The 13,274-nt window shown below is 48.6% G+C and overlaps 1 protein-coding gene across 1 annotated transcript in view; it reads left to right on the top strand.

The window, feature by feature from the left end:
- The window catches only part of LOC144594854 (rifampicin phosphotransferase-like), a 120,521-nt gene that overhangs the window by 80,412 nt on the left and 26,835 nt on the right, over positions 1-13,274 (top strand). The window contains exons 23-24 of the mRNA XM_078401767.1: positions 11,291-11,365; positions 12,775-12,867. Of these exons, the coding sequence (XP_078257893.1) occupies positions 11,291-11,365; positions 12,775-12,867 (168 nt within the window). The remainder of the gene's footprint in view (positions 1-11,290; positions 11,366-12,774; positions 12,868-13,274) is intronic.

Raw genomic sequence — 13,274 nt, 5'->3', positions numbered from 1 at the left:
AGCGGCCTCTGTTAATTGCCTCTAATGTGCAGGGATTGGATGAGGAAATGGAATAAGGTTTCAAGGTCAGTTTATTGTCACATGTACCAATTAAGGTACAGTGAAATTTGAGTTACCATACAGCTAAGTGAAAAGCAACAAGACACACAATCACATAAAGGCTAACATAAACATCCATCACAGTGGATTCCACATTCCTCCCTGTGATGGAAGGCAATAAAGTTCAATCTTCCTCTTTGTTTTCCCGCGTCGGGGCAGTCAAACCATCCGCAGTCGGGGCGACCAAAGCCCCAGCAGCCGAAGATCAAAGCCCCCCGTCGGCGTGATCGAAACCCCCGCGTCGGGGCGGTTGAAACTCTCTTCGCTGCATGGTGCTTCCGAGTCGGCCTCTTCTTACCAGAGACTGCGGGCTTCACGATGTTAAAGCCCGCAGGCCCTGCGGTTTGAGCTTCGATCCCCAGCAAAGGGATCGTAAGCTCCGCGATGTTAAAGTCCCGCAGACTCCCACGGCTTGGAGCGCCGGTCGGTCTCCAGGAAAGGCCGCCAACTCCACGATGTTAGGCAGCAGTAGGGACGGAGATACGATACGGAAAAAAACCACATCTCTGTCGAGGTAAGAGATTGACAAAAGAAAGTTTCCCCCAACCTCCCCCCCCCACCCCCCACGTAAAACAAACCAAGGAACACTTTTTAACACATACTAAAAATCACAAAAAGAAGAAAGGACAGACAGTTGGTGAGGCAAAGAACAAATAAAGAACTAGTGTGGAGGAAAGAACTGCAGATGCTGGTTTAAATCGAAGGTAGGCACAAAATGCTGGAGGGGGCAGGACAAAGATAGAATGTTGTCAGGGACAGTAGGACTAGTGGGAGAACTGGGAAGGAGGAGGGGATAGAGAGGGAAAGCAAGGGCTATCTGAAGTTAGAGAAGTCAATGTTCTCTATTTGTGTGAATGGGTGATCAATGGCTGGTTTGAACTCAGTGGGCTGAAGGGCTTGTTTATATGTTGTATCTCTAAACACAAATCCGTTAGCTGTAACATTTCAGAAGCAGAATTTTCCTGTGTGTGTTGAATAATAAATATTGTGAACAAAATGTGCAATGAACTAAGTTGATGTTCTTGGAATGAGTGGCAACAATTCAAACGGTATGGCCGTATAAATATTTGGGACTTGGATCCTAACCAATAAAATGAAAAAGAGAACATTCTCTTGTTTGTGAAAGATTAGTAATTAGGGGCTATGGGGAACTGACACAGAAGAGGAGTTGAGGTCGGGGCCGATCATATTGAATGGCAGGGCAGGTTTGTGAGATCAGGATGCCTACCGCTGTTCCTATTTTCTTGTGGTGTTGTGCTTGGAAAACTTATTTTATTTCTCAGGTCAAATGATCTAAATGTGTCAACGATAACTGTCAGCCATGCAGAATTTACACTTCACTTTGATTTAAGAGTGATGTACAAGATTTTATACTTTAAGAACGATATTTAAAGTTTCAAATTCAGTTTTTGGATGAGTAACAATCCCCTATGTTTGTGGTCGATGGTGTAGTTGTTATAACCTGGTAGAAGGCAGTACATCATTGGTGACATGACTTTACATGTGCACATTGATTAAGTGCTTATTTCAATTCAGTTGCTCTTTCCAAAACAAAGGGCGGCATGGTGGCGCAACAGTAGAGTTGCTGCCTTACAGCGAATGCAGCGCCGGAGACTCAGGTTCGATCCTGACTACGGGTGCTGTACTGTAAGGAGTTTGTACGTTCTCCCCGTGACCTGCGTGGGTTTTCTCCGAGATCCTCGGTTTCCTCCCACACTCCAAAGACGTACAGTTAATTGACTGGGTAAATGTAAAAAATTGTCCCTCGTGTGTGTAGGATAGTGTTAATGTGCGGGGATCGCTGGGCGGCGCGGACTTGGTGGGCCGAAAAGGCCTGTTTCCGCGCTGTATCTGAAATATGAAAAAAAAAAGATATTGCATCATTTGACTGAAGAACCAAAGATTTGAAGCACGCAGCTTTCGTTTTTTATATCTAAAACATGCTTAAATTGTATTTTACCATCGGTATTAATATGTTTATACCCAGTTCCACCCATCACAAAACGAGGCCTGGCCCAGTTTCAAGTGTAGCTGCTTTTTATCTATCATGCACATGAAGATATCATCAATGTGCACGGAACTCGTACGTGGTTTTACAGGTAGAGTTGGTGGCCTAGTGGTACAGCTGCTGCCTTACAGCGTCAGAGACCCAGGTTCGATCCTGACTATGAGTGCTGTCTGTCTATGTGTAGTTTGAACATTCCCCTAGTGACCATGTGGGCAACTCTAGGTGCTCAGGTTTCCTGCCACATTCCAAAGACGTGCAGGTTTGTAGGTTATTGGCCATCTGTAAATAGTCTTAGTGTGTAGGATAGAACTAGTGTATGAGAGATTGCTGGTCCGTGCGGACATCGGTGGGCCGATGGGGCCCACTTCATGCTGTATCTCTAAACTAAAGTAAAAGCATGTCCTATGACCTTTGATTTGGCATTGAGTTGGTCGGCAGATTTGAATGGGAGCCCACTAGTATGGCAATATGCTGCACAATACTTCACACAACCCACACTGTACATTCCCCTCACGGTATTCCTGTTGCATCACTTACCTTCTGCAGCCACAGGTTTTACAGTGTCCTACTGGCATTATTGCGGTGGCTGTTCCAAGAGGTTGAAATATTTGAGAGAGTTTGCAAGACTGAGAAACAGAGAAAGGAAATCCATGATCTTGGAACCATAACACATTCACAAATTGTGAGGCAATTAAATTCAGGCCTGGAGAAGGGGGCCAACACTGGGCAGAACCCATACCATGGAGGACTGTTGGAGTGGAGGAGATAAAATGGGATAAAATTGAAGAGGAATTTGAAAGGAACAATGATAATTTCAAAATTGACGCACTGCTTAACTGAACCAGTGCAGCTTAACAAGCAGTGGGTTAATGGGTCACAGGCTGCAAGGGCAGCGCAGTGGCACAGCAATAGAGTTGCTGCCCTACAGCACCTGAAACCCTGGTTCGATCCTGACCACAGGTGCTGTCTGTAAGGAGTTTGTACGTTATCCCTATGACTGCATGGGTTTTCTCTGGGAGCGCTGGTTTCCTCCCACACTCCAGAGAGATATAGGTTTGTAGGTTAGTTGGCTCACAGTGGATAGCAAAGCTCAATCTGTGGACCACCATGATGATTCTCAGTCAAAGGTCTTTCCCAAATTTCATAAATGACTTTGATTTTGAAACATTTGAAAGGTTTTAAATCATTAAGAAAATAGAAAACTGTTTAAAAAAGTAAATTCATACCATTTCAACATGTAAACTAATTAAAAAGTATATAAATAAAATTGAATTTTAGAAAATCATAATACTGCCTATCTTTCGCTGAAGGATGGAAATCCTGTTTAAATGACTGGCAGGCAAAGGGAAGACCATCTGGTCCCTCAGCTCAGGCCAAGTCCAAGGATGAAGTAGGAGGTTAGAGGGTCTGTGCGGGAGCAACTTCCTCATTTTTAGGTTTATTATTATCATATGTACTGAGGTACAGTGAAAAGCTTTGATTTGCATGTCATCTAATCAAATCAGATAATACTATAAACATTAATAGTACAGGCATTCCCCAACTTACGTAATAGGTGACTTCGGTAAATGCGCTGCTACATAAGCAGTTCTTTAGTGGTTTCTGCGTCGGAGCTCCCATGTAATATCTGCGTTGGAGCTCCCACTAGTCCCCACGATGGAGCTCCCACTAGTCCCCACGATGGAGCTTCCCACGTGGTCTCCATGATGGAGCTCCCCACTTAGTCTCCACAATGCTCCCACATGGTCTCTACCTCGGAGCTCCCACGAGGTCTCCGCTTTGGAGCCCCCGCATTGTCTCCACGTTGAATCGTAAATTTACGCATGTGAGGTAGCACTTCCGTGTTTCAGTGACCTGCATAACATCTGACTTGTGCATGTGTCTGTGGGACATAACCCTTACCTAAGTCAGGGAGCGTCTGTATTATATAATCAGATTTATAATACTATAGTGCTTTATAGTGCACAAGAATGGAAGTCCGTAACATGCTGGAACCCGCACTGCCGTGCTCATGTTCACTCACTCAACCAACCCAAATTATATTGGAGGCTTTTCCAAGCTCACGTGCAAAACCTGCTGTGAGTTATCTACAAACTTGGATATCTTACGTTTCGTTGCGACATCATATTTCACCAGTTACTGATGTAAAATCCTACAATTTCCAATACATCTCAGGAGGGATAAAGAACTTTTGCATTTTTTAATATTTCAGCTACAAACCTCCCCCACATGTGGACATGTGCAGTTACCAGTTCCAACAAGTCTTGAACAAGGGAAATGCTTGTTTGGGACAGTGATTGTATTGTTCAAATTGAGGTGATGCCCTCGAACCCTGGCAAGAAAACATAATTATTTTCAGTAATCAGTGGGGGATATATATAAAGAAAATTGAGTTCAGAATATGAACTTTGATGGATGACTTCCAAGATAAAACACTGCTTAGCTCCTCCATGGCAATCTGGGATCTGGACTCAAAATAACATACATCATTTCCAAATTTCCCAATGGGTCTCCATCCTTCTCCATTACAACTATGTGAAACTGAACTAGACTATTCCCAGTGCCTGGGTCCAGAACCAGGGGCCACAGTTTAAGAATAAGGGGTAGGCTATTTAGAACGGAGATGAGGAAAAACGTTTTCATTCAGTGTTGTAAATCTGTGGAATTCTCTGCCTCAGAAGGCAGTGGAGGCCAATTCTCTGGATGCTTTCAAGAGACAGATAGAGCTTTTAATGATAGCGGAGTCAGGGGGTATGGGGAGAGAGCAGGAACGGGGTACTGATTGTGGATGATCAGCCATGATCACATTGAATGGCAGTGCTGGCTCGAAGGGCCGAATGGCCTACTCCTGCACCTATTGTCTATTGTTCTGTTTAATGCTGAACTGACCTTCAAATCTTATTTTTATGCCACTTTTAAATTTATTTCCCTGTCCAAAATAATACCTGTTTTCATCTCTAACCTTGCCTTACCTGCTACTGAAATCCTCACTGGTGTCTTTACCCCAAAATGATTTTGTCAGTGCTTTTCTGACTGCTCTATGCAGCCGCTACCCTCTCTCTGTCTCACACTCATATACACACTCACGCATTCTAATCACTCTCAACAAATGTAAATAAATCAAATCTGGGTACCCTTCTCCTTTCTCATAACCTTTAGAATTTAGAGTGTGGAATCATGCTCTTCGGCCCACCGAGCCCGTGCTATCCTACTTACTGGGGACAATTTGTACCTCCGGTTCTTGGGGGGGGTCCTGTGGCGGATCAGGCCACTCCTTGGGTCAGCCCCCTCGTTACGTGACGGACAGGCGAAAGGGGTTAAAAGCCAGGCCAAGGGAAGGCGTATCTTATCCCTAGGAGAACTACGCTGTGGGCAGGAGCTCACAGCCTAATAAAAGAATCTAACTAAACACTGCCTGGCGTCTTGCCTTTTCTCTGGCCTCCGCCAGGCCACTACACAATGATAATTTCAAAATTGACGCACTGCTTAACTGAACCAGTGCAGCTTAACAAGCAGTGGGTTAATGGGTCACAGGCTGCAAGGGCAGCGCAGTGGCACAGCAATAGAGTTGCTGCCCTACAGCACCTGAAACCCTGGTTCGATCCTGACCACAGGTGCTGTCTGTAAGGAGTTTGTACGTTATCCCTATGACTGCATGGGTTTTCTCTGGGAGCGCTGGTTTCCTCCCACACTCCAGAGAGATATAGGTTTGTAGGTTAGTTGGCTTCTGTAAACGGACAGGAGGGCGCACGAGGCGACCAGCCCGGGTGCGCACCATGACCGGCGCAGTGACCGGCGACTGACCGACAGGTGGAGGGGTCGTAGCAGACACTGGAGGGGGTAGCTTGGACGGGGGGCGACCGCGCGGGCGGGGCTGTGCAACCGGCACCGGCCGATCAATGTCCACGTGTGCCGGCTTCAGCCGTGCGACCGAAACAGTCTCTCTGCGACCCCCCATGTCCAGAACGAATGTGGCCGAGCCGTGTTGCAGGACCCGGAAGGGGCCCTCGTACGGCCGCTGGAGAAGTGATCGGTGTGCGTCCCTGCGCAGGAACACAAACTGGCAGTCCTCCAGAGCGGCAGGGACGTGTGGCTGGAATGTCCCATGACGTGACGTGGGCACAGGTGCCAGCCTGCCCACCGTCTGCCGAAGACGTCGCAGGGCGTCAGAAGGCTGCTCCACTCGACCCTGCGCTGGTGGGATGAACTCCCCGGGAACCGTCAAGGGGGCCCCGTACACCAACTCGGCGGAGGAGGAGGCCAAGTCCTCCTTGGGTGCGGTGCGGATCCCCAGCAAAACCCACGGCAGGGCGTCCACCCAGTCTGGGCCCGTGAGCCGAGCCTTCAGGGCAGCTTTCAGCTGGCGGTGAAAACGTTCCACCAACCCGTTCGACTGTGGATGGTACGCCGTAGTGTGGTGTAGGCTGACACCCAAGAGTCTTGCCATGGCCGACCACAGTTCCGAAGTGAACTGTGGCCCCCGGTCGGATGTAATGTCCAGTGGCACCCCGAACCGGGCGATCCAGTGCGCCGCCAAGGCCCGCGCGCAGGTGGCCGTCGAGGTGTCTGACAGCGGAATGGCCTCCGGCCACCGCGTGAAGCGATCTACCACAGTGAAGAGGTGGGTCATGCCCCGGGACGGCGGCAGCGGCCCCACGATGTCCACATGAATGTGGTCGAAGCGCTGCCGAGGGACACGAAACTCTTGCAGAGGCGCACGCACGTGTCGCTGGATTTTTGAAGTTTGGCACGGGATGCAGGTGCGTGCCCAGTGTGCGACCTGCTTACGCAGCCCGTGCCACATGAAACGGGAGGATACAAGGGCCACCGTCGCCCGAATGGAGGGGTGAGACAGCCCGTGGAGCACCTCGAATACCCTGCGACGCCAGACGACAGGGACGATGGGCCGAGGCAGGCCAGTGGAGGTGTCGCACAACAGTGTTGTATCCCCGGGGCCACAGACAATGTCCTCCAGCTGCAGGCCGGACACGGCTGTACAATAGGCGGCCATCTCCTCGTCCCCCAGCTGTGCGGCTGCTAGGGCGGAATAGTCGATCCCCCCGGCCATTTGTAGGACGGCGTGGATCGCGGGTCTAGACAGGGCGTCGGCCACCCTGTTGTTTTTTCCCTCCACGAACCGAATTGAGGTGGTGTATTCCGACACATAAGCCAATTGTCTCTGTTGCCGCGCAGACCACGGATCCGAAACCTTGGCGAACGCAAAGGTGAGTGGCTTGTGGTCTGTGAACGCGGTGAAGGGTCTCCCCTCTAGGAAGTACCGAAAGTGGCGTACCGCGAGGTAGAGGGCGAGGAGCTCCCGGTCGAACACGCTGTAATGCCGTTGGGCCCCGCTGAGGTGCCTGCTAAAGAAGGCGAGTGGCCGCCAACACCCGTCGATGTGCTGCTCTAGCACCGCACCGACCGCCACCTCAGAAGCGTCCACGGTCAGGGCGGTTGGGGCATCCTCCTTAGGATGGACGAGCATCGTGGCCCTGGCTAGGGCCTCCTTAGCCTGCTCAAAGGCCGCTCCTGCTTCGTCGTCCCACTCGACCTCCTTGCGGCGACCAGCCATGAGGTGGAAGAGTGGGCGCATAGTTCTGGCCACCGACGGCAGGAAGCGGTGATAGAACGAGACCATCCCAACGAATTCCTGCAGGCCCTTGACAGTGGTCGGTCGGGGGAAACGGCGGACAGCTTCGACCCTGTCCGGAAGAGGTACCACCCCTTGTGGGGTCACCCGATGGCCGAGGAAATCGATGGCCGTCACCCCAAAACGGCACTTGGAAGTATTGATTGACAACCCATACTCGCTGAGGCGTTTACACAGCTGGCGGAGGTGGGTGCAGTGCTCCTGCTTCGAGCGGCTGGCCACGAGTACGTCGTCCAAGTACACAAAGACGAATTCCAGGCCACGGCACACACAGTCCATAAGCCGTTGGAAGGCCTGTGCGGCGTTCTTCAACCCGAACGGCATCCGTAGGAACTCGAATAGGCCGAACGGGGTGATGATGGCAGTCTTGGGGATGTCATCGGGGTGGACCGGGATTTGATTATATCCGCGCACAAGGTCCACCTTGGAGAACACGGATGCTCCGGCCAGGTGGGCATTAAAGTCCTGGATGTGCGGAACCGGGTACCTGTCGGGAACGGTCGCGTCATTTAAGCGCCGATAGTCCCCGCACGGTCGCCAACCCCCGTCCGCCTTGGGGACCAAGTGGAGTGGTGACGCCCACGGGCTATCGGAAGGGCGCACGATGCCCATTGACTCCATCTGACGAAACTCCTCTCGAGCTAGACGGAGCTTGTCTGGAGCGAGACGCGGCGCTCGGGCATGCACGGGTGGGCCGGTGGTGGGGATGTGATGTTGCACCCCGTGCTTGAGAGCGGAGGAGGAGAAGTGGGTTTCCACAATGTCCGGGAAGTCCGCCAGGATGAGCGCGTACGTCGCATCCACGGACGACAGGTGTTCGACGTTGGGGGAGACCGGCCTCAGCGTGCTGGAGTGCACCAGGCGCTGCCGCCTGACATCCACGAGCATGGAATGCGCCCGCAGGAAGTCGGCGCCCAGCAGCGGCTGGGAAACATCGGCAATGATGAACCGCCACGTGAACCAGCTGTCGCCGAAGTTAAGGGCGAGCTGGCAGACCCCGTAAGTGTTGATGGGGCTACCGTTCGCCGCAGTGAGGAGGGGGCCGCGTTTGCCCGTATGGATATCGGCGGTGGAAGGAGGTAGGACGCTCACCTCTGCTCCAGTGTCGACGAGGAACCGACCCCCGGTGCAGCGATCCCGGGCGAACACACGATGGATCTGGCCGGCCGCCGAAGGGATCACTGACGGCCGGCCCTTGCGTTTCCCGGAAAGGCACAGGGTAGGCGACATTGCTTGGCGTTCGGTCCCCAACGACGGTGATAATAGCACCAGCCTTTGCTGGTGTCCGGTGGTGGTGCAGACTGGGATGCCCACCAGCGACCTCCGGTGGTCTCCAGCGGTATTGGAGGTGGTGCTGCTTGGGCCGACCACCAGCGACCTCTGGTGGCGTCTGGCTGAATTGTCGGCGGGCCGTGCGAGAAGGGCGTGCCGGCACCGGGGTGCCCGATGGCGGCCGGATTTCGCCGCGGGGGTCGCCCTGAAACGGGGTCGACGGCGGCCCCAGCTTGCTGTTGGCCTTCCGACGCCGCGGAAAAGACGGCTAGGGCTGCCAGGTCCTCCCGACGGGACATCCAGATTTGATCAGCGCGCTCGCCCAGCCGCTGCGTGTCGGTGAAGGGGTCCTCAGCGAGCTGAGAACGGAGGTCGACGGGGAGCTGCCGCAGGTAGGCCTGCTTGAATAAGAAACAGGGCGGGTGGTCGCCCATAAGGACGAGCATGTCCTCCAGAAGGGCCGACGGCCGTCGGTCCCCGAGCCCCCCCCTGGCTCATAACGCGAGTTGCCCTCTCGGCGTCGCTGAGGCCGAACCTCCTGATAAGGAGTTCTTTAAGGCCCTTATATTTGTCATCCGCGGGGGGGTCATTAAGGTAAGGCTTTACTCGCCTTGCTGTCGCCTGGTCCAGGGCGCCGACGACATAAAAGTACTTCGTCAAGTCGACGGTTACCCCTCGCACAGCAAACTGTGCCTCTGCCTGCTGAAACCAGACCTCAGGCTCTTCGGTCCACAGGGTCGGGAGTTTGAGGGAGACGGCCTCGAGGTCGGCAGGACCGAGGGCGGCAGGACCGGGTTGCATATTATCGTTTGACATCACTACGTGTGATGTCCGTCGAGGTCACCAATGTAGTGGCCTGGCGGAGGCCAGAGAAAAGGCAAGACGCCAGGCAGTGTTTAGTTAGATTCTTTTATTAGGCTGTGAGCTCCTGCCCACAGCGTAGTTCTCCTAGGGATAAGATACGCCTTCCCTTGGCCTGGCTTTTAACCCCTTTCACCTGTCCGTCACGTAACGAGGGGGCTGACCCAAGGAGTGGCCTGATCCGCCACAATTGTTCCTTTCAAATTCCTCTTCAATTTTATCCCATTTTATCTCCTCCACTCCAACAGTCCTCCATGGTATGGGTTCTGCCCAGTGTTGGCCCCTTCTCCAGGCCTGAATTTAATTGCCTCACCATTTGTGAATGTGTTATGGTTCCAAGATCATGGATTTCCTTTCTCTGTTTCTCAGTCTTGCAAACTCTCTCAAATATTTCAAAATAAACCTAGCTATTTGTCCACGCTCTTGATCAACTATTCTAATAACCTAGGTAGACACAAGATTGGACAGAATCACTAGCAAGAATGCGTCTATTTTTCTATTTCCCCCAGTAAATGTGAATCACACCACATTTTTCCATGTTGTATCCCATCTACCATTGTTTGTGTCAACTTATTTTAACCTCTCGATACCATTTTGCAGAGCGGTGCATCTTCCTTACAGTTCCCATCCTCATGAGGAGGATCAGAACTGTGAAGGTGATGCAATCATCTGCAAAATGGTACAGATAGATTATGTTGTTAAGTTATTAGCAAACTCGTTTATATTTCTTCTAATACAGGTATGCCCATCTAAGTAGTTAATATGAAAAAGAACCAGTCCTTTTGATGACCTACATGTAACATCCCACATTCTGAAAATGATCCATGTATTCCTACTGGAAAATACTCCCTCTCCCCCGACTCTCAGTCTGAAGAAGGGTATCAACCCAAAACATTATCTATTTCTTTTCTCTAGAGATCTTGCCTGACCCACTGAGTTATGCCAGCATTTTGTGCCTAACATTGGTGTAAACTGGCATCTGAAGTTCCTTCCTACACATGTGTCCCTACTGATGTTTTCATTTAACCCATAACCTTTTTTGATTTAACCAAACAAGTTAATCATAACCAATCCCAACTCTCTTCACACCACCTAAGTCTTCCCAACCTCATACCCTATGAGTTTGATTTATGATCTACGCAATTAGATTGAGAAATGCTACTTGGCATGTGTGGGTTTGCTTTTGGAACAATGGTTGTTGACTTGATTTATTGCTCTTTCATGATTCATTAATTACTGACCAAAACTTTGTCACTCGCAGCATGAGCTTATACAACCTTCTCCATCTAATGCATTATAATTTAATTAATTAGTCGGGGCAACAATAAACTTAATTTCAAAAGAAAGACAAGGGCAAAATTCCAAACTAAAAATGTTGATATATTTGTGTTTTTTTCCAGAGCATAAACACCAACATGGAACAGAACAACCTAATCACTAGGAAGAAGATGAATGACTTTGAACTGCTAGGAAGGGTACTTTATGATTTATTTACAGTGCAAACAAAAAGTGCTTTGAGATGCAAACAGTTTGAAGTTCCAGTTTCAAGTTCCAGTTCCAGTGCAGTATTCACATTAACCATCAGTTAATAAATGCTGGCCTTGCAAGCAAAGCCCAAATAGCAAAAATATATTTTTTATAATCAGTTTTTTAATGCAGAGTTGGCCTTTTAGCTCTTTCATATACAAGCAAATCATACACGTTTTATTTATGAATTTTTGAAATAACACGAGTTTAATTAACACCAAAACCTAATTTATGTGCTGTATTTTTGAAAGAACGGACTCAAATTTATGGGTGTGTAAATATTTAAATAATTCTAATTACTTTATGCGTTTTTGAAATACATGCTGCCTTTCAGCTATGTAATCCCTTGGTGCATCACGAGGTGCCTGCCTGTACAGTGTTGATGCAACGTATGTCTGTTTGTTTAAATAAGTCTAAAAGATTCACAGCACTAATTGAGACATGACTTCTGCTGCTGTCTTACTGTAAATTCTTAGGTCAACTATCATCACCAAACTATCTATTTATCACATTTACTTCAGTGCGAAACCTTCTAAGGCATGACTTCAAGTGAGGTTTGTACCTCCTCAGCTGAAAAGCCCAAGATTTTCAAAATGTTCTTCATAACTCAGCCTCATGATATTATGGATCATCCTCATAGCGCCTCTTTGAATTCAGTTTATATGTCTTGCTTAGATCTCACTGGTTAAAATCAGATATCTTATGGCTTAGTAAGTCATTGAACACTTTGATTACAACTTTTGATTTACAATCTAATGATTGAGCTATATATTCATTACAATGAGTCGGACAGAGCACTGTTCTTGACAATAGTCCTTGGGGAATCGAATAATCTACTTTTCTGTCACTTCTGCTTGGAACACCTATAACCAGCATCTGTTGAACAGCTCTGACCTTAATTAGACAGATATCACAAAGAGTTGGTACAACCAAGAAGACCTTGTATTGTGAAGTACTGTTCCACGGTTCTTGATTCAGCTGATTTTTTACCCTTGGATATTTAATTCTTCATTCTCTCTGTTTGACTAATAGATGAACCATATAGCACTTTCTAGGGTGTCTTTTAAAGGATTAAGCACACCCTGTTTACAGTGTTTTCTCAGAAACGTGATGGTCTGGGTGATCTTTGGGGAATGATGGAGGCTGTCCTTCCCACCACAAATAGCAGGAGAGCCTTAGTCAATAAATATTTTCAGTGTCAGGCCAGACAGGTATATGAAGTGCAGAGAGCGAGGGATATGGAAACCAGCCAGAATTGTGGAGAAATGATTTTATTGAATGATAGACTAGGCTAAGATCTTGCCGACTCCTACCGCTATCTCTTCCATTCCTCTCTGAAGTTTTGTTTCATTGATAGGTGCTGAATGAATTATCATTACATGATATTGTACTAATTTATGGGAAATCACCTTTATGGAAGAGAGTTGTCAATGCAATTACATTTCTACAGGTAAGTTTATTTATGTTGTATTTTGTACAAATGAGTAATTTCTGATAGGTTTTAAACTGAGATTGTAGTTGCTATCTAGAAAAAAGTAGACAAAGAGTTGTAATATCACTAGCATGATGTTCTTGGAAAAAGCTTTGCTTTACTTCGCCCGCTATTAAACTCAGTTTTTAACCCAGATGCAATTCATTGTTGCACATGGATTAATACCTCTGATAAAATAAAAATATGTGATTGCCCAGAGCTTGAATATGAGGAAAATTTGTAAAGTTTAAAAATTAATGAAAACTTTAAAGTACTAATTTAAGAAAAATGCAAAGCGCTAGAGGGACTCAATGGGCCAGGCAACGTCTGTGGACTAGACAGACTCAGAACATAATTGAGCAGCAGGAATCACAGAAGGAGAACAG

The sequence above is a fragment of the Rhinoraja longicauda genome, chromosome 6, assembly GCF_053455715.1.
Source record: "Rhinoraja longicauda isolate Sanriku21f chromosome 6, sRhiLon1.1, whole genome shotgun sequence".
In the NCBI taxonomy this organism is placed as follows: domain Eukaryota; kingdom Metazoa; phylum Chordata; class Chondrichthyes; order Rajiformes; family Arhynchobatidae; genus Rhinoraja; species Rhinoraja longicauda.
The sequence above is the reverse complement of the archived record's forward strand: the minus strand, read 5'-3'. Positions and strand labels throughout refer to the sequence as shown.